The 22,544-nt window shown below is 38.0% G+C and overlaps 1 protein-coding gene and 1 long non-coding RNA gene across 2 annotated transcripts in view; one reads left to right on the plus strand and one right to left on the minus strand.

The window, feature by feature from the left end:
- The window catches only part of LOC148521413 (uncharacterized), an 87,161-nt gene extending 71,890 nt beyond the window's left edge, over window positions 1-15,271 (minus strand). Inside the window, exons 1-2 of the long non-coding RNA XR_015878825.1 lie at window positions 14,982-15,271; window positions 12,642-12,702 (exon numbers count right to left, since the gene is read on the minus strand). This is a non-coding gene — a long non-coding RNA (uncharacterized LOC148521413). The remainder of the gene's footprint in view (window positions 1-12,641; window positions 12,703-14,981) is intronic.
- Window positions 15,272-15,329: 58 nt separating this feature from the next.
- On the plus strand, window positions 15,330-17,935 carry LBX1 (ladybird homeobox 1). The gene is made up of 2 exons (XM_088475198.1): window positions 15,330-16,064; window positions 16,537-17,935. The coding sequence occupies exons 1-2, from the start codon at window positions 15,740-15,742 to the stop codon at window positions 17,007-17,009; spliced, it is 798 nt and encodes a 265-aa protein (XP_088331324.1). The 5' UTR covers window positions 15,330-15,739; the 3' UTR covers window positions 17,010-17,935.
- The last annotated feature ends 4,609 nt before the right edge of the window (window positions 17,936-22,544 follow it).

Here is a 22,544-nt window from a genome sequence, read left to right on the forward strand (position 1 = left end):
TAGGCATTAAGGGGGAGGGTTAGGTTTAGGGTGCCGGGAGGGGGCGGTTAGGTTTAGGCACTACGAGGGGGGGTTAGGTTCAGGCACCAGGGATGGAGTGTTAGGGTTAGGGTAGGGAAAGGGGGAGGGTTAGCATACTGACCTCCAAGTGTCGGTATGTTAACCCTGTCCGGATCCAGGCGTCAGGATTCTGACCGCGTGGATCCCGTCTGTTGGTATTGCATACCGATTCCGTATCTGACACATCGGGCCAAATGTAAAAGGGTGACAGTTTAGAAAATGTAAGAGTTTAACAGTAAACTCTCACAATGGTCGAGTTTTATCTTCAAAATGGGAAATCATTTGGATGAGCGTTAAATCTAAAAACATGCAAGTTTGCATGTTCTCACGCTCTATTACACTGGCTGATTTTAAAAAGACTGAGAGTTTACTGCTAAACTCTCACATTTTCTAAACTCTCACCCTTTTTGATATAGCCCATAATCTCTCAAATTGTTTGATATTTTATGTGCAAACAATGGTCTTGCTTCAATATAGGGTGCCACTGATCGTTCATTCCTTAGTACCAATTTAAGCATACCAAACAATTTTCATATTTAGTGAGAAATATATACACTTATATAGTATGCATGTCATGTAAGTAATAACTGTATAAGCAGCAGTTCTTATGCAAACATTTTCGTGTTTATTAGGAAATGGCACTTAATATAATACTACACTCACTACTGTAAATTCTGATACTACACCCACTACTGCTTAATTTAAAATACAATTTAAATGCATTTTTACTGTTTTTTTATAAGAGGTCTCTATAAACCTCTCAAAGGGCCTTTTTATATGACACAGAATTACTCAATGAATTCTAATATTCATATAATTTACAGTAGGAGCTACATTGTCCCTTATATTAAACATAGGAATTATTATTATTATTATTATCCTTTATTTATATGGTGCCATAAGGAGCCTGCCTTACAAAGAACAGTGCAAACAAAAAAAAAAAAAAAGCAAAATACTTAAAGTACAGAACATTGCAGAACATAGGATATAACCACTGTTGCACATGCAGCTATAATACACACAAAAGCAGCACATTCGGAACACAAAGGTGTGGTGCCATTGTTGACAATGAGAAGAATGGCATAAATCAAGCATACTTGCCGACAATCAACTCCAGCCTTCCGGAAGGGAGCTGATTGTTGTGTAACAGCGGGGGGCGTAGCAGGCCATTGACGTCACATTGGGGGCGGAGCCGGGCCAGAGCCGGGCCATTGACGTCACATTGGGGGCAGAGCCGGGGCGGGGCCGCGCGATCGTGTCATCGTGGCCCCACCCCCTCTTCACAATGCCATTTTTCCAGCATTGTGAAGCAGGGGACGAGGCCTCAATGACGCTATTCAGCGCGAATCGCGTCACCGCCCTACCCGCTGCGGCAGTTTCTATTTTTTTCTGGGGGGAGGTCGGGAGGGTCACAGGCTTCCGGGAGGCTTGCCTGCCTTTCCGGGGGGCAGGGAGCGGCACCCGAAAATCGGGAGGCTCTGGGCTAAATTGGGAGGGTAGGCAAGCCTGCATAAGTGAGGGAAGGTAAAAGCAGAGGAGGAAGAAGAGCCCTCTGTAATAACCTTCTATTATTTACACTCTTACTATAAGCTATTCTTACCTTTCTACATTCAAATATTTGTATTATTTGTATTATTTCTCTCATGTAATATTATCCAATGACATGTAATTGTCCTATATAGAGGTTCCCTATAAATCTTGTGTGCTGTAATAAATGAGAATGCAGAGATGCACATAAATGGGGTAACAGTAACACCCCCACTTGTCCTCTTTAGAAGGTTTGAGAAATCTTTCCCCAGTCACTACTATGTGCTGTTGTTAACGCTGAAATGTTGAGATTGGCGACATACTGTTGTAGCATCTGCCGCTTCAAAGTATAGAGAAGGTATATAACAAAAGCAAATGTTTCATTGGTTGCTATGAGTTACTACACAATTTAACTTTTACACTTTTTTATTAAGTAATACCCATTGAGTTCTTTAATTGAATCCAAAAAGACCATTCACATAGGTATATATTGGGCTGCCGCTGCGTTTAATGTGCGTAGATACACAGGTGCTATGCGTAGATATGCAAATGTCGCAGATGCCTGGAGATGTATTGAGATGCCCACCTGCAGCTTTGCAAATCCAAGCATCTGCGTACAAAGACGCAGCATTGGTCGCAGATCCTTTGATTATCGCAGCCCTGAGTAACCCTATGGCCCCGCAGTCGCAGGAGCCATTTTTCTTACATATGGGATAGCAGACACAGGGTTGGACACGCCCCAAAATGGTCACAACACACCTGAGTTCTTTACCACCACTACCCGTTACCTCTGCCAAACACTCCCTGACCAGTAATCACACTGCAAGTAAAAAGTCGCTGCGTACTACTATAGTAATCTACCATGATGCATGTGCATTGCGGCTTAGATGGATGCATAGTTTACTGATAGTCAATCAAACCCGTAAACATCGGCATTGTTTACAACTCTGAATCAGTCCCATTGGTTTTATTATATATATTTTAGTATATTTTTTTCCATAGAATATCTCTTTTTATAATTACTAATATTGCTACAAAAGTATCCATTAGCACTGCAGCATTTGTTTCTCTGCAAACTATAGTCTGTGTGCGGAATTCAATTGTTTCTCCCGTCTAAAGTGACAGGAGATCGCGGGCCGCTATACAATTGTTCCAGATTTTCATGCTGATCGCACCCAAAGTGGTCAGGTTTAGCCGCCAAATCATGGCGGCGTGGCCACACCAGCACAAGAAAATAATAATGGAAACTGCTATGCACAGCGCTGCGCAGTGGCGGTGCGCACAAAGGATGGGGCATTTTTTCCCCTCCACAGCTGGCCTGGGCTCCTACAGGGCCCCTTAAACAAGCTTAGGCTGAGGTAAGTAGTACATTGTCACCCCTATATAGTCCCTATACTAATAATTAAGGATCAATGATCCTTATGGTCACAGTGTTCCAGATCAATCTCAAATCCATTCACCAACGTCAAACCATTAATGTTGACACTTTTAAATGAATGTATAATAAAACAAAATATTTTACCCCTAACCAATCTGATTCTAGGCAGTGGCGATATACAATGGGGCTGATTCATACCTCCCAACATTCTGGAAAGTGAAGTCAGGACTATTGCACATGCTGAAGACGTGCGCCCCAATAAAATATGCATGAACTACTGACAATGGGCATGTCCTTGCAGGAAATTTCATACCTGCGAGCCACACCACCTGTTTTTGTCATGCTGGGGGCATGCCCAGTACTCTGGGCACTGATTATTTATTTATTATTATTTATTACCAGTTATTTATATAGTGCACACATTGGGCCTGATTCAGAGCTGAACGCTCTGACCAGAACGCTCGCTCTGAATCAGGGCCCACCTCCATGAAAATGGAGCGGCCTCCTGGCCGCTCGCATAGCTGTGGGTGACCACCCACAGCATATGCGAGCAGCCAAAAAGATGGTCGCGATGGTCTTGACCATCGCGACCATCGGACTTGCGACGGAGACCCTGCGGTAGGGTCTCCCTGCCACAAGCCCTAGAGTGATTTTGGCTCTATCAGAGCCAAAATCACTCCCACTGACATCACTAGTGAAGTCAGTGGGGCCGGCTTCAGACTGTAGGCGTTCCCATGGAAACGCCTCCGTCTGGCAGGCACGCCCCCGGCACTCCCACCAAAGGGGGCGTGCTGTCAATCAACATCGACAGCACGCCCGCTTTGGTGCGAGACCCGGACCGATGGAAAGCCCGTCGCTCCCCGGGTCTCGCGCATGCGCACGACGGAGCTCCCTCCATCATGCGCATGCGCAGTGGGGAACATCGACCCGCTTGCGAGCGTACTGCCGCTCGCGAGCAGGTCTGAATGACCCCCATATTCCGCAGCGCTTTACAGAGAATATTTGGCCATTCACATCAGTCCCTGCCCCAGAAGAGCTTACAAGCTTTATTCCCTATCACATGCACACACACATATGCACTAGGGTTAATTTTTGTAGGGAACCAATTAACCTACCAGTATAGTTTTGGAGTGTGGGAGGAAACCGGAGCACCCAGAGGAAACCCACGCAAGCACAGGGAGAATATACAAACTCCACACAGTTAGAGCCGTGGTGGGAATCAAACCCACAACCTCAGTGCTGTGAGGCAGTAATGCTAACCATTACACCGTCTGTGCTGCCCACTGATGGTTATGCCCCCCCTTCCCTCTCTCCAATTAAGAGACACTGCGCATATCCACACAGCATCTATTCACTGCTTGCCGATGCAGAAGAGGTAAGTGTAATGTATGCCTCAGCTTACTCAGGCTGGCTGGCTTGCGATGCCAGAAAATTGCATTGTTAGATGCGTTCCCTAGCCTTGCCACTCATGGAAAATGGGGTGGACACACCCCCGATTCCGGTAATGCTGGCCGACCTTGTTCCCGCACCGCCCCTTAAATGCCTCTGCTGTCAATCAGGCAGAGGCATCGAAGGAGCTGCGTGCGATTATACAGGACCCATTCTGCACACTCACAGAATGGGTCCTGCGCACACGCAGATTCCTGATAATCGGGATCTGCGTTCAGCATTGTACTTGCGTGCAATTCTGAGTCAGCTCCTTAAACAGTAGATGACAGAATAAACTTGGAGCAGTTACTTTACCTTGCACATGGGTATTAAAAAAGAGCTCCGCTAAGATGGAGTCTTCCTCCATTAGGAAGATATCCCAGTCACCTTTTGCTTACCTTAAAGATGCCACTTGACTACCAACATCAGTAACAATCTTATGAGCCTCTCAGGGCCATGAGAGGTTCAGATGCCAGATAAGACTTAAATGTTGCTATGAAAGTGGTATTAACTAATTAGTGCAACTGAATTATGTTCTGCTATCACAGCATCCACACCATTGGCACATTTTGAATCTTTCCTGGCATTACCACAATTTTCCTCTTCTTGGGCACAGGTGCCTGCCTAATGAGGGGACTCCACCATGAATGGATTTCTTCGGCGACTACACCTCCTCTGCTAGAAACGTTTACAGTCGCACTTTGCTCTAAACACCATTTTCTTAACAAGACAGATGTAGTTGTTATGTGTTAGAGTTACAGTCAGATGTTGGTGATTGTTACGATACAGAGATTCTTACCCATCTCTTTTAGAAAACCTCCAATTCGCATACATTGCGCAGCCTGCAGGACTTTCCCATCATGTACCCAATGTCAACGAATTTAACAAGCCAGCGTACAGTAGATTGTCATCCTGTGCAGTAATATAGACTTCAATTACATATTGCATATTCTGACACATTTATTATAAAAGTGATATATGTCCTGTACTCCACAATAATGATCTGTAGGGCTTGTGACCTAAAATGCTTCCTAATAGTGACTCACAGCAACATATCAACAATTAGCTTACATTTGTCTAGTGCAAAACAGATAATGACAGCAAGGATCTGATTGGTCGCTTCTGCAAATTTTACAAATAAAAGCACAGTTATACCCCTTTTACACCGAAGCTAAAACCCGGGTTATTGCAGGGTTAACCCGGGCAGCTCCCTGGTGTAAAAGGGGAGAGGGTTGGATCGCTGGGTTGAGTGACCCGGCAATCCAACCCAGATAACTAGCAGGGTTTAACACGGGCGTAGCCCATGAAAGCCTGCTGTGAGAACAGCGCACTCCGGGTCACGATGACCTGGAGTGCACTGCTAGCCGGCCTATTGGTCCGGCTTCAGTGGCGCTATGGCGCTATCAGACCCTGTTAAATCCGGGTCTGATCCGGATAGGAACTCTGTTCCAACTCTGGGTCAGACCCTGAATTTTGGTGGAAAAGGGGTATTAGAAAATAAATCCTTGGGAAAGTGACATTTTAGCCAAAGAATTATGACAAGTTTCACTTAATAAATATATACATTTGTAAGAGTAGAGAGTTTTGATTAATAACTGTTAGATTGTAATTTTTGATGTGCAAGTGGATTACAAATCTGTATGTCTCCTTTTAGAAACTGGTATTGAGACCATAGATTATTGTCTTTTACTATGTGTTTTGTGTCTGGCTGTATGCCATGTACATACATAGATGAATAACCACACATTTTCCTAGATTTTTCATCCTTGAGAAACTGCATGGCAGCTTCTGAATATCTTACAATGCCCTTATACAAAGTCAAATCTAAGCACTGTCTCTGTCTCTAAGGCTCATCCCCATTGCCACTGAATGTTAGCTTGTGCCACAGTGCAGCCACTTTTTTGGGGAGATGTACTAAGCCTTGGAAAGAGAGAAAGTGAAGAGAGATAAAGTACCAACCAATCTAATTGTCATTTTTCAAACACAGCCTGTAAAGTGGCAGTTAGGAGCTGATTGGTTGGACCCCTTAATCTCTCTCCACTTTATCTCTCACCAAGGTTTAGTACATCTCCCCCTTTGCCCATCCAGGCATGAAGCAGTTGCACCAGCCTACTTTTGTCTGGGGTGATGAAGGGGGAGTTTGACCACATGAACCAATAGGAAGATCAGGCAAGATCTTCATCTAAATTGGCTGCATGCATTCATTTCACAATTCAGCCAAATAATGATATTACAGTACTTTCAATTAAATGGCTGCTTTAAAATAAGTAAAACTTCACTCCCAGCTTGAGCTGTGTTCATCTCTATCCTTCCAATCAACTTAAGAGAAAAAATGGGCATAAAATAAGTGGTACATTGCAAAAAGATTACTATATTGTGACTCTGTTACAAGCAGAGTATGTTTAGAATATTGGTTTGGACATTTTTAAAATAACTTTGCAAGTGAGCTTGATTTGGTTAAAAGTACTTATTGCAATCATTTATTAGACCGCAAACACATCTATGAGTAGGTGATGAATTGGGTTAGGTTAGACCAACCTATAGCCATGGCACGCAAATGTTCACAGGAACACCGAGTATTTCAGCTATCGGGCCTCTGCCCAGAAAACTCTGAAGTGAGAGAAATTAGGCCAAGATGTAACCATTCCAAGAACCTAAACATTAACCAGACATCAGATCAGTGACCTGAGGCTTTTGTTAAACTAAACAGGAAGATTGTGAAGTCCATATGTCCCACTTGTTCATCTCTTTTCTTGTTTAGCCTATTACTTCTCAGCAAACACGGGGTTAAAAAAAACTGCAAAGTGGTGTGGCAAAACCGTATGAAAACTGACATTTTAGTCAATGAGCTCAAAGACAGAATCAGAGGCAATTAAACAGCTGCTAAATCTAAGTGCCCTGAATTTGGCAGTGGAGGCTTCATACAGCACAGTACATAAAACACAGCCATAAATCACTGTGCATTTTTGTGACTTTTGTGCTAGGAAATGTTCAGGGGGGGAAAAAACATTGTTTTAAGTGAGTCTATTTTCTAAATGAGTGAACATTGTTATTCCAGGTACACAGGTGCTGTCCTCCATCACCTCTTTCCACAGGAATAACCTACAAAATGTTTCCTTGATAGCAGATGCGTTCAATGTGCAACTGCGTCATTCAATAAAACACAACATATTAGGATGACAGTTGTCTATAAGCTTTCAATTAATATTGCAATTGTAATATCTGTGTATGTGCGTATATGATTATGCTGGGATGGGAAGTTTTCATATTTTAAACAGGTTCTTTTTTTTTCTACCTTTAACTGATGGTATTGATTTATATGGTTGCCCACTTGCAACTTGTACTATGGTCATTATTGTATTTTTTGTATTTTAAAGTTAACTTCATCATATGCTTTTAAGCAATGTATTTATATTATCAGGAAGTTTTTTTATGTCATGTACTAAGACTCAGATCTGCCCTCTAAATACTATTGTGAGCAATTTGTATGAAACATGCTCTGCTGTGCGGAGAGAACAGCAAGGTAACACAAAGACAAATAATACTGCTTGATACTATAAATACATGGTTAGGAAGCACAGATAGGAGAAAAAATAATACAGGAATAACTTTAGTAAAAGTTGCTGGAATGCATGTAAAAGCCAATAAACCAAAGATATAAGCAGGTATTGCAAGTGAACTGGTAATTTATATAGAGTGTAAAAATAAAAAAAAATAAAAAAACTTTTTTTTTTATTTACATGTATTTTTAGTTAGCTTTAGTTACCTATTTACATTTTTAATAGTATTTTTCACATTGAGGTTTGAGTGTGGTGATAAGTACATGCAGCATCCATATTTAGGCTCATCTTATATCTGTTGCCTTTCCATGCCAGAGAAGGAATTTTGTATTCTAAATTTTAACAATGAATTAAAAAAAGGTGTCTGCTTATTTACACTGTAGACGTTTATGAGATGATCATATCAACAGTGACACTTTGGCACATGAAAGAGGGATGTCTATTCACATATTATCCATTACTAAACTAGATAAGGATATCAATATATATGAAAATATGCTATATATATATATATATATATTATATATTATTTCACAATTAAAAAAAATGTGAATAAAGGTTATATTCTTCATTGAGAACCATGTTCCTTATGTCATTGAACAATTATAAAATAAAGGTTTTTTTTACTCTAGGTTGTGAGCAGGGAATTAATATAACTCGCTACACATGCTTATATACTGTATATTAATATTGCAACTTTTTTAAATGAGCATTTCTCCCCTTAATATCTGCCTGAGAGCTGGTAGACCAATTGATATCCTCAACCCATACATTCTCCCATCTAATAAACATATTTTTGATATAAATAGACAGAGACAGGCTGACGATCTGTTTTACAGTCCTTTAAATGAAAACTTGAGTGTGAAGATATTTTTGTCTCATAATTATTCATTATTACAGGGGAGGAGCCTCGGAATGGCCTGAAACTGCAAGGATAATTGGAAATTAATTTCCACATGTGTCATAAGTGGATGGTTACATGTGTGATAATACAATAAGGAGCCGCAGTCAGCGCCACACAAGATATAAACTATGCAAATTGACAATTAAGAGACGTTCTGGCTCTTCTATATTTCCACATTGAGGTTCACAAACCACCATATTGTTGTATGGGAAATTTAATAGGAAATTACCATTGCAAAATGTCTGCACCTTATAATCTAAAATCATAGCAAATAAAAGTGTCACTTTTAGGTTTATTGATCTAGAATTTGTGTATGCATTTATCTCCATTATAACAATGATATGATGTAATCAGTGCTCAGTATGGCGAATGGTCGCAATGTGACATTACCAGTATGTGACATTGATCAGTTAGTTAGTATTTGCCTTTGTATTTCGTCTATGTCAAAGTTACTATCCTGCCTATAAGATTTTTACAAAGTTACAAAAATTAAACTATTTGTCTAAAGAAAAAAAGCAATATTCTAGTAATACTTTGGTCAGTACGTTTTGATTGCTTGATTAATAGCATACAGCAAATCCTTAATCTTGTGTAATAAATATAGGTTCAATTTTCTTAGTTGTTTGGAACAGGTTAATGGGAATGTTATGTAGAGGACTTAAGTAAATACCAGATAAAAAAGACCCATTTATGTTTTTCAAATAGTAATTTATTTTTCTATTATGTTGTCTTATGGTGGAAAAACCTAACTTTACACTTCACTTCAGATATAAAAGTTAATCATTTCTAAACTACACTGACTGATAACTGGTCATGGTCCCAAGTCATGCTGTATTACATGAGTCTGTAGTAGGACAGAGGGACGGGGAGTTTGAGCTTTAGAAAGGCATACAGGTTTTATTAGGATTCACTTTGCTGTAGTTTAACCTTAAATCAAGAGGAATACATATTTACAAAGATATAGAAAATCATCTGATCATTTGGTGACAATAATGAAAAACAATGAGTGCATGTCTAATTGCAGATTAGTTCTAGAAAAGTTTTGATCAACCAGCAAAGTTGAGGAAATGTCAAGTTATCTCCTTTGATCCAACATACAATCTCTAATTATACAGCACCACGTATTTAGCACGTTTTAATACCTATATCATAGCAAAGGGGAGCTCAGTTACTAGGGATGCTGACCACATAACAATGATAGTGTGAAACCTGCTGGATTCCCCAATAATAATCCTAATGTCAGTTTATATAAGACTTAGTAAAATTCTCATTGTTCTCATGACAAACAAAGGAAGATCTGACTTTAAAAAGGCTGGATAAACTAACTTAGAATTATCTTACATTTATATACAGTGAATATATATATATATATATATATATATATATATATATATATATATATATATATATATTCATATTTCATTGAAAGAAAACAAAGTTTTAGAATAAAAGTTCTATATGCGTGACCAGAGGTGTAATTTGTAAACTCAAAAAAAAAAAATAAGCCAGCCTGGACCTTCCTATATAATCAGTGCAGTAAGCAGCCACCCTGGGCTGGCTAGCATGCTTTAGTACAGAGGTTCTCAAACTCGGTCCTTAGGACCCCACACAGGACACGTTTTCCAAGTCTCCTAGCAGGTGCACATGTGTATTCATTACTCACTGACACATTTTAAAAGATACACAGGAGGAGCTAATTATTTCACTTGTGATTCTGTGAGGAGACCTGGAAAACATGCACAGTTTGGGGTCCTGAGGACCGAGTTTGAGAACCTGTGCTTTCGTAACAATCCAATTCCCCAACTACTAGATTCTAGTTTGATGGGACAAACACTCCTGTGTCATTAAAATGAATCCAGAATTTGTTAATCCTTACATGTTATTCTAAATTCTTATTATGCATGTTGTGAGGTTTCCTTCCAACCCACTCTAACTATTGTGGCAGGCAGGGTGAATCTTTTTAATCTACTAGAATTCCTGCTGACTCTGTACGGTCCTGTCCTTATCCTTTGCACTGATTAGTGTATTGAAGAAAGCAGACAATAACAATATTATAGACAAGTTTTCTGTAATAAATATATTATATATTATCATATACGTAGGATGTGTATGTGGTATGCTATTGAATTAGACACTGTCAATAGTGCCGAAATGTCCTTCTTTCAAATTAGTGACTCCGAGAGTTTAATTCAATTTCTACATAATATAGCAACTTCATTTCAGGCAGATGTTCCTATACCTCCCACCCTCCCTAACTTTGGAACTTTGGCACAATCCAGTGAATCAAATTAATGCTAATCTACATTTGCTAATGTATGTGGTGTAAAAACCAGAGAGATTGTTTCAAGTTACATGTGTAACATTTCTGTAAATACTTTAATGCTTTCAATGGAATTGATACATTCACTACAGCCCTATATACTGTAGTTCGTATTTACATGCAGAACCTTTGCCACACCGTTCTATGACTCATTTATAATCGTTTTCTTTGTAGTCAATGGATAAGTGATGTGGTGGTGGTGATATTATTATTATCTATGTATGTACTGATATAGGCTTTTTATGTCCTTATTATATGGTTGCCCACATTGCAGATTTCAAGAGAATCCAATCTTTGCTTTGAAACGCTGCAAGTAGTCATTACTACGCCTTTCACATCAATCGCTGTTCCCAATCTGCAGCGTTCCTTTCATTAATCTGGGGATTTGTAGTGTATATTAGCCCCAGACGTTATTTTATGTCTGTGAATTTACGAGGTCTTCGGCAAAAATAAATAGATTATGGCAATTAATTCGGTGACACTTGTTAAAAGACTAGCACTAAATACCTGAGTCCTATTAATAGTGTAAGCTTTAATGATAATGATTTTAAACAATATGGTTTCAAATGATTACTTAATACAACTTCAAATACGTCTCCATTGCAAAACCAGATGCAATGATCATGTTTATCTATAAGCAGAAAACAAACAAACAACCCCACAATAAATGTATAGAAAATCGCCTAGATGACCTTTATCATTGTGGCCAAGACTAGGGTAATTAGACAATGAGTTGCAGGAATCAGATCATCTACATTACTGGCCTGTCAGGCTGTCCCGATGCCCACAAAAACTAGACTCCGCCCAGTGATGTCATCAATGTGTACTTCTCTGGTCATGTATGCAACAGGATCATACCAGCTTCTGGGAATTTTGTTATATTTTTACATAGGGATTTGCAATCCAAACATTTATACCTGTGTACATTAAAGAACATATTCAGTTGTCTTATATTCACCATCTGAAATATTTACTGAGTAAGGTCATTGAGTAGAATCTTCATAAGGTTTGCTAGTTTATTAGAAATACAGAAGATCTTCTTCACCAAAATCTGTGCAATAGAACACTGGGATCATCTTTATTCACAACAAGGTCAATCAAATGTCTAAGATTGTGTATATAAATGTCATAAATTATTGTAATTGCTGTGAAGACAATTGATAACACCATCAAACTTAGATGAATTTCGGAGCAGGTTATAGTATAGGAAGCAATTGTGTTTATCTGATACAGATATATAGATTAGATAGATAGATAGATAGATAGATAGATAGAGAGAGAGAGAGAGAGAGAGAGAGAGAGATATGAGATAGATAGATAGATAGATAGATAGATAGATAGATAGATAGATAGATAGATAGATAGATATGAGATAGACAAATAGATAGATAGGTAGGTAGGTAGGTAGGTAGATAGATAAATAAATTAAATAGATATGTTATATGATTTCTTGCTAAAAAGTACCTCCATCCTCCTGCATCCTGTCACCCACATCGATGCCTTCTGCTCTCTCTCTGGCCAATACCTGTGTAAGTAATAAAGATAACAGACACACATTAGTAATGACCAGCAGGGTCTGCACAGACTTCATACACTTTGCTTCTTTGTTTTTGTTTTATCAATATATTGTGATGGGGAAATGAAGAAACTCCATTGGTCAGACGGCTTCACGTGATCAGAAGACATAACACACACCTACCTTCACCTACTTACACAGATAAGTGTTCAAGTTTGATATAGAGACAAATGTAGACATTTACAAAATGCCGTTAGTTATACTGTTGTCGCTATAGGGTTCTATATACATGTGTATATATATATATCTACACACACAACTGGAAAAGTCAGGGTCAAATAGCCCAAATGCACTGTATAAAGTTAAATTAAATGCTGTATATGTTTTGTTTTTGTTTTTTTGTTTATTCTAAGGGTAAGTTTTAGTGCCCCACTGGCCATTATGAAAAATTGTAGATTGCACAAACAAACATTTTAAGGTTGACATTTCGCTAAGTAGCAAATAGCAAACTTGGTTCAGTCATCAGTAGAGAGCAGAACCATATATATATATATAGTTTTATATATATATATATATATATATATATAATTATATTTTTTTTTTACCGGTGCCAATGAAGAAGGGGCGCAGAAATCAATGATTTAATACTGATCACAAACTCAAGCACACTCGGAAAAACCCAGCTCATATACGCCATTATATTCTTCATTATAAAATCAGCAGCTATAACAGGGTGGACAGATCATTAGAAGGAACCAATCACTGCATCATTCATTAGGATTAGAGCGTCAGGGAGAGATCGGAATCTCAGAATAAAGGCAGAGGGTAGATGATGGGCAGCAGACACTGCCCTGTACATCTTCATCCTGATAATATCATTACAGCGTGCTAAACAAAACACTACAGATACTGTACTAACACGTTACACATACGACGGCCCCTTTAAGAGATGGAGCCAGTAACTTCTATGAGCTTTCGTTCCCATATGAAATAAGGGAGGGTAAAAGATACATATATCATGAAATATAGATAGATAGATAGATAGATAGATAGATAGATAGATAGATAGATAGATAGATAGATAGATAGATAGATAGACAAGTCTCATATTCTAGTCAGTTAGTTATCTATATAATCTATCAATCTGTCGAATAATTGTTATCATTGCAATTGGAGTGCGTGTGAAATTTGGTGCAATTAGTATTCCGCATGTCATAAAGCAATAACTAAAATATACATTCAGGCATTTGAAAAAAAACAAACATTGAGGTATATATTGTATTGGCTAATTTTGTATATATATATATATATATATATATATTTGTTTATATATATATATATATATATATATATATATATATATATATATATATATATAGCTCTGTCTGATTCGGTCCTTCTGTATCGTTCTGCTATAATAAAAATAAATACTTCCAGCAGAAAGCATGAGATGCGAGTGAGTCAGACCTTGAGCCCAGGCCTTACCTAACTGTATCCTCCATCCTATCTTATCTTACACCTTAATGTGCATTTACAATATGTACGAGGGGTTTAGTGAGATCTATCTCATATTTGTATCAGATGAGGAGTTATTTTGCGGACTCTGGAAGGGAGCTGGATTTACGAGCCTCCCGGAGCTCAGAGAGGAGCACAGGGATTACACTCACCGTCCCCTGTTCGTCTCTCTGCACCCACTGAATGCCAGCGTCAAATGTCAGGGCATATACGCCATCATTTGGTTGCATTTTAGCCTGAGATGCATCTGGAGTTTTATTAAAGTGATCGGAACGTGTAGCTCAAATGTGAGATATTAAGAAGTATTTTTACCCAGCTCTGCCTTCTGTTTGGTTTAATACAGACATAAAACACCCATGACAAAGGTAACAATAAAAATATGAATAATGGCAATAATGACAACAATAACATACTACCAGCCGACTAGTACAAATAAAAAGGGTTTAGCAATTAAATAACGCAGGGAAATTAACACTGAAAATTCTTCAGGGACCCTAAGGTTTTAATATCACTGCCAATTAAATATAGCCGAGAACGCCATGAAACGACAATGCAAAGTACATAATCTACACACATATTAAATGCAAAGCTGCCAATATAGTAAGCAAAAACGCACTGTAAGATAATAACAGGTATATACAATGATTTTAAACAATGAAACAATGTGTGTGTGCATATATCATAAGAGGAAAAATAACAGGGATCATCTATATATATATATATATATATATATATATATATATATATATATATTAAGCATGCCATTGTCTTACCTGCCATCCGCAATTACGTTCTGCTCTTTTTGAGCGACGGAAGCGATAAAATCATCTCTCTATTGGTAATGGGGTGGAAAAAAAACAGAAAAAAAAAAACAAAGAGACATACTGGGGTTTTTTTTGTTTGTTTTAGTTTTTCATTCGTATGGCAATATCCTTATTGAATAAAGGCTGGATGTACTGTGGGTAATGTAATTTAAAAAATATATATGGCCAAACAAATGATAAGGGGGGAGAAAGTGACAAGTGCATTAGGCATTATAATTCAGCTGGGCTCCACCTACCAGCCGTGCCTGGTAATTAATGGAGCTCCCAGCCTGCAAACGCCTGCATTAGGCAGGGAGAGGCAGCCAGAGAGTGAGAGACATGCCATCGGAGATAATTGATTACATCCCAATCAACAATAACTTGTTAGCCATAGTCAATGTATCAGTCTCTCAGTGTGTTTTTTTCTGTCTTTCTCCCCGGTTGAAGGATGAATTTAGTTGGGAGTAGTCTGCATTGACTCTGAGGGAGAGAAGCGAGGGGGTAGATTATAAGCAGCAAGTCAGCTTCTTGGACAATTGTGCAAAAAGTAATCTTCGAATCAGGGTGGTGGAATCTGTAAGTGCTCATTCCCACTTCCCTCCCCCCCTTTTAAATTCATTTTAACCTTGCCGAGGCTGCCTTTAAGAAGACAGCAAGAAGAGAGACCTTGGACTTACTGGAGAGAACTTTTTTGGGGGGGAGAAGCATTCGCCTTTGTGGAGCTCAAAATGACTTCCAAAGAAGAAGCCAAATCATCCTCTGTGGAAGAGAGGAGAAGGAACGCTTTGGACCACTTGCCACCTCCTGCAAATTCTAACAAGCCCTTGACTCCCTTCAGCATTGAGGACATCCTGAACAAGCCCTCAGTCAGGAGAAGTTACACCATCTGTGGGACAGCTCACCTACTGACCAGTTCTGAGAAGCCCCCTCCTGCGGGGTTACCCCTGTCCAGCAGGACTCTCCTCTCCCAGACCTCACCTCTATGTGCCCTGGAAGAGCTGGCCAGCAAAACCTTCAAAGGTCTGGAAGTCAGTGTCCTGCAGGCTGCTGAAGGTAGGGATCAAGTCTTTATTTATTTTTTTCGGGTAATTGAAACAAATATAATAGCCGTTACAGCCACAAGACAAATAATAATAATAATAATAATAATAATAATAATAATAATAATAATAATAATAGTTATTATTATAATTATTAGTGTTGATATTTTTGTTGAGTGAATTACATCATTGAAAGTTGGTTTTTCAATTTTATTTGCTTCAGCTTTTATCGCTGTACTACAAATATACTAAAGCGAATAAAATGATGAAACAATATTTCTGTTAGCATAGGACAAATACTGAATAATTATTGTAAATTACTTTTCTTGGTGTATATCTGGAGAGATTAAGAAAAATGTTTGCTGATATTCTTTTTACATTTTTTTTTTGCACAGAACTGAACTTGAAATAAATAATAAATAAAATATATTAAGGTGTTTTGAAAGGTTCATTAGAGTCCTGACGAAATGATCTTCTACTTTCAGGGCGAGATGGGATGACCATTTTTGGTCAGAGGCAGACCCCTAAAAAGAGGAGAAAATCGAGAACAGCTTTTACAAACCACCAGATCTATGAGCTGGAGAAACGATTTTTGTATCAGAAGTATTTGTCCCCGGCCGACAGGGACCAAATCGCTCAGCAGCTTGGACTGACCAATGCCCAGGTCATTACTTGGTTCCAAAACCGCAGAGCCAAACTCAAGAGAGACCTGGAGGAGATGAAAGCAGATGTGGAGTCCTCCAAAAAACTCAGCCCATCCTCGGTGGAAGCAGTGCTCACCATATCAGAACTGGAGGACTCGGAGTCCATGAGCAGCGTCAAAAGCAGGTCCCGGTCCCCCAAGCTGGTGCTGGACAGCCACCTCCAGCTATCTCCCTCATCCCCTCTTACAGAAGGGCACACCAGCAAGGAGTGTTCGGAGGATGAAGATGACGTGGAAATAGATGTTGACGACTGACTTTTATTTTATTTTTTTATTCATTATAATACACACGAAAAAGACTAACATGAAAGCAAGAATGGACAGTGCTTGTATGCTGCGCTTGTTGTTTCATAAAACATTGCTGAAAACTAAATCATACCTTACACCCAAGGCAGTTTCTTTTCAATTAAAGCAATAAGAAATATAAAAAAACACACAAAAAAGACTTAAATTACTACGACTGCCCGATCAGGTAGTTTTTCTTCTTTTTTTTTTGTTCATTATTATTATTATAAATATTTTGTTTTATTTTATTTTTGGAATGGTGCAATTGTGTATGGCTTCTGTACAAATATTTAAACATATTTTTTTAAGCTTTGATTCTTAACCTCTAAATAATTTACCCATCACGTAGCTTTGGGGGGAAAAAAATAATCTTAATGAGTATTTGGCGACACAACCTTTTTCTCTATTTTCAATTGATCTGCTTTTTCTTGTCATGATTATTTTCTATTTTAAATTGCACGGATTTTTTTATGATTTCTTTTGCTTTCTTTACATCACTGTTTACGTTTTGTTGGATTTTATTTTCTTTCCCTACATGGCATGTGTTTGCCAGGGTATGTCATTTTCTCATCTCTGATTATGTATCTCGTTCTACCATTTACCATATATATTTTCTTCATGTGTTTTTTTCTTATTCTATTTAAATAACCCTACCTTTCTTAATATTAATACAAAGGTCGAATCAATAATTTTTTACTTGTTTCTAGAAATTTGCATGATACGATGAAATACGACGGCATAATACTACATTTAAAAAAAAGTTATATAAATATGAAATGTACAGACAAAAAAAGGGTTTGTTAAAATTGTAAAAAAAAAAGAAGAAAAAAAAAAAGAACATTGTAAAGGCCTGCTATTTAAGTTTAAGCGCCAGAATCAATGCTGGTCTGTTTACTTTATTTTGAAATTGTACAGAGAATCTTTTTCAAATTCAATAATAAAATAAATTACATTTTAATAATATTACAAATGTATATTGCATCTTTGCATAGGTATATATATATATATGTATATATATATATATATATATATATATATAGTTGTCATTATTAGTATTATTATTATTACTACTACGACCAATTGCCTATAACGTTAACACGTGGATTGTCTTTTGTATAACAATATAAATAACTAAAACGATTTTAACTTGTTGAATTATATCGGTAATTGGAATGAATAAAACATATGTAGGGCTCTTCACAACACCCGTTTGATCCACATGTGGGCAAAGTACATTCCTTTAAATAGCGATAATCAGCACCTATGTCTGCCCTGAACCTGCACCCTATCAGAGTATTTTGAGTTTAAAACCTCAGCATAATGGTGATTTTATATCCAAAGTGTGCCTTGCCTTTTTGACCCAGCAACCCATGTTTTGCTTTTCTTTGCAAAATTTATGTGAGAAGCTCAAATCTGGCGGAGTGAGAGAGGAGGGGGGGGAGAAGGGTCTAAAAAAAAAAACCACTGAGTTTTGGGCCAGTTTCTCCGAGGCTATATAAATCTCTCTCTCTCGCTTTGAAAATGGATGGGGCTATAATTTTAGCGTAAAGCATGAAAACTGGGGACAAATGAGTCCCCTTCCCTGATGTGACAAGTGACAATGGTCCGTGCACAGCCTCCTGCAGCTCCCAATGCTGAGACAAGCGTGGCCCTTCACAGAGAATGAGAAGAGCGTTTGGAGGCCATATGGTTTCTGAATTTCCTTCACAATTTTTAGACAATTTGATGGATTGGGTTAACCCTCCTTGAGACTGTTTAACTCCACTTTACAAAAGCAATAATGAATACATGGCTCTCTCTTCATGAAGGGCATCTGTGCAATTCCATGTGTTTACTGGCATTCTGAGCAAGTCTATGAATTACAATGAAATCCACTTTACCCCCTTTCCCTGCCTTGGAGAACACTGCTCTGCCTTTTTTTTGGGTGGGAATCATAGGTTTGACTTTTGTCCATATATGATTGTTTTTGTTGTCTTTTCTTACTCCCCCTCCCCCTTTACATAGTCTTCAATCTTCAACTAAAGTGCTTTATGCTAAGATGGCAAGTCGTAAATGTTAGCCCCTGTGACACTTGTGCCAGGATCTAGTTAAAGCCTTTTTATTTGTTCTTTTTTTTTCCTTTTTTTTCTTTTTATCCTCTCCCCTCTTTTGCTTTTATCCCTTTGTTTTAGAGTGGGTTTAATGAGGCTGAAAACGCTACAATTCAATGGAGTGGAAGAGGAGAAAGGGAGAACGGAGTAGAGTTAATTTGGGTTAGAGCTTTTGTCCTGAAATGTGCTGGGAGATAAATGGTTGAATGAATAATACAAAGAGGGCAGTGAAGTTTACCACACGTGGCAAAGGCTGGTAATATACCCATTCAGCAAAAATAAGTGCACTGTCTGTTCCACAGCTTTCAGGGATGGTGTAAATAAATGTTTGATATAAAGCTAGTTAGGAGTGGCCAACATACATACCGATTCCTGGTGACAAGTCATTGCCATGTACTGTATAAAGTAATTTATTAGTTAGGTACTGGGGCAAATATTACTGCCATTATAGCTGTCATTATTTTGGTTATTTTTGTTTAATTCATTTACTTAGGACCGAATCTGCGGCAAGGTGTTCAGGCCAGTGGTAATGGTATCAGTTCACATTCTAAGATTCCGATGTATAGCGAGAGAGAGAGAGAGAGAGAGAGAGAGAGAGAGAGAGATCTGTTATTGTAAATATTTATCTATCATCTATCTGTATGTTCACTAGCTGTATTTAAACAAGCATAGCATGAGCTACGGCAATATATATATATATATATATATATATATATATATGCACACTGTATATACAGTGTGTGCATATATATACATATATATATATATATATATATATATATATATATACATTATATATATTACCGTAGCTCATGTTGTGCTTGTAAATATATATATATATATATATATATATATATATATTCCTCAGCCCATGGTTCCGATGTTCAACCCTTGCCAGTAGAGATCCTTCACAGCCTAGTATTTGGACAGAATCGTCACCCGGGTGACAGAACAATCGATACACAGAATTGTACTTGGTGACACCCTTTCAACTTGATACACAATCGATTTGTGTTGTATGGAGCGAGATGGAAGAAAGAAACCCGAATACCCGGAGATGTGAAGATTTCCAGTATTGATCTGTTTGCCATGTCAGTACAGTTAATGCGCCAAGGCTGCATTTATTCCGGTGGATCATAAAGTCTACCCATGTGGACGACCCAAGAGTGCGCTTGTAATTAAATTTCTGCCTGCCTGGTGCAATAGCTGAGGTCTGCGAGGCTGTGGGCTGGGACTACGTTCTAGAGCACAACTAAACGTGCAGTGTATGTAACAAGCAGGTGTTCCAGTGTCTAAGCTCAGTGATGTGAATTATATCTCAGCTTCAGATCTGAACTCATCCCTGGCGCGCAGCATGTTCAGCATTTGCATTGGGATTTGAGACTCATAAATGTATAAGATTTCCTCTGGCATTAAGGGGATGTCTAGAGATTCTTGCCAAGTACACTCATGGGTGCTGGAATAATACCTCACACACAATTGGCCGTTTGTTTCCATTCTAGAACTCCCACCTTGTCTCCACTACGTCTGTGTATTGCCCTGTACGCACATCCATAGCTTAGTATGTACTGTATTTTGTGTATATGATTATAGCCACTGCCAGATGATCTCCCACAGGGTACCTGGAAAGGTGACATGAGGTCCATATTTCATCTTGTTCACTTATCAAAAACCTCCCAAAATGAGTGCACCCCCCTGCATGATCCAACAGGGCTGCTGCAGGTTGAGTCAGTGGAATTCAGTTCCTTATTTTATGAGGTGTCAGGGAGGATGTCAAACGTGGCAACGATAAGTAATACTACAGTCTGAGGGACCAGAACGTAGTAATTAATCCCAAAGACTTAAGTGTATTTTAGTTCAGGAGAAAAAAAATCACTAATTCAATCGTCCGGAAAATTGAAGTTTGATGCATGAGTCCCTGCTGGAAGGGGAGTTCTCTCCTCTCTCCTGAATCCTGGATGGGGCTGGAATAATCACATTACATTTCTATATCCCTTCCCTACACATCCAATCACTCAGCCCCACTGCATATTTATGCACCCCCCACCCCCATTTACCACACTCTCTTAAAGGTGGCATCATGAACCGATATGGTTGGTGTATTAAGCCAGATGTTTGGGGTTACTGATGTCATTTTTACATCTGCTGGCATATATCAAAAGAGATCCTTTTATATGTAAATATTTAAAGTGTGGTATGGTACTATCTGTATTGCATAACAAGACACTAGTGGGGACTAATTGCTTAAAAATATGTTTCCCCCAAGACATAATACAGTTGCTGATTCATCGGAAATTGGTCAGATTTATCGCAGTAGGATTATTTATCTTGTTATTATCAGGGTCGTCTTATTCTGTGCAAAATAAAAAGCATACTCTAAGTACAGTATACATATTCATTCAACCTAAGACACATAATAACTAATGCCATATACTATATATATATATATATATATATATATATATATATATATATATATATATATGTACAGTATATATAAAACACGCATGCACATCTGTTTTATATATATATATATATATGTGTGTGTGTGTGTCATGAGTTCAGTATCATAGTATTCATTATAGTGATGATTAAGCAATTGTAATAACAATTAAGATACATTTCTATATCTCTAGAAAATATCCTTGACATATTAAGATAATTATGTTCTAACTAAAAAAAAATTAAACACTTCACAACAGTGACTCTATGGTATATGATTCATTTACTATGGATTGTGTATTTGATATAGATTATGTGTAAATTGATTTGATCATATTAATGTTTGTATTTTAGTACAGCACAGTTGACCTTCTCATGATTATATAAATGAATATATAACATTTATTCCCCTCCTGGCTGTTGGAGTCTGAGTGAAATTTTTTTAAATTAATGCTATGATTGAAAGGATACTATTTAATTGCCATATTTTCAGACTAAATGCCTCATCTTGTATTAAATTATTTTGTACACTAACTGCTTAAAAGAATATATCATGTCCTTGAAAAATACTTAGGAAGATCCACACCTCTTTAGCTAGTGATGTTTTTTTTACACAAGGTTCTATGATTGTTTTACCAGATTATTTACGTGTAAAGAGTTTACCCATATTACATACTGTTTTGTTAAGATTACCTCAGACTATAGAGCAATACATTCTCACAGACCTGTGTAAGAAACCCAAAACTTAAACACATACAAGTATGATAGCTACTAAATAGATAGATATACAGTATGATACATATCTATCTATTTAATAACTATATATATGATAGTAGGATATTTATATATGTATCAGAGTTAGAACTTGTGAGTGGTGGGCCCAATGCTTTGAGTCCCCTCCTTCTAGGCCCCATGCTGAGTTATAAATGCCACATAATAGTTTGCCACGTGACCGCCAAACAATACAGATAGC

The sequence above is a fragment of the Taudactylus pleione genome, unplaced genomic scaffold (assembly GCF_031769625.1).
Source record: "Taudactylus pleione unplaced genomic scaffold, aTauple2 ptg000165l, whole genome shotgun sequence".
NCBI lineage: Eukaryota > Metazoa > Chordata > Amphibia > Anura > Myobatrachidae > Taudactylus > Taudactylus pleione.

What these genes read in the sequence shown, in the direction of transcription:
- LBX1 (XM_088475198.1), top strand. Translation starts at nt 15,740, where the DNA reads ATGACTTCCAAAGAAGAAGCCAAATCATCCTCTGTGGAAGAGAGGAGA. An exon ending in TGTCCTGCAGGCTGCTGAAG is followed by an intron (nt 16,065 to 16,536) that starts GTAGGGATCAAG and finishes TTCTACTTTCAG; the next exon opens with GGCGAGATGGGATGACCATT.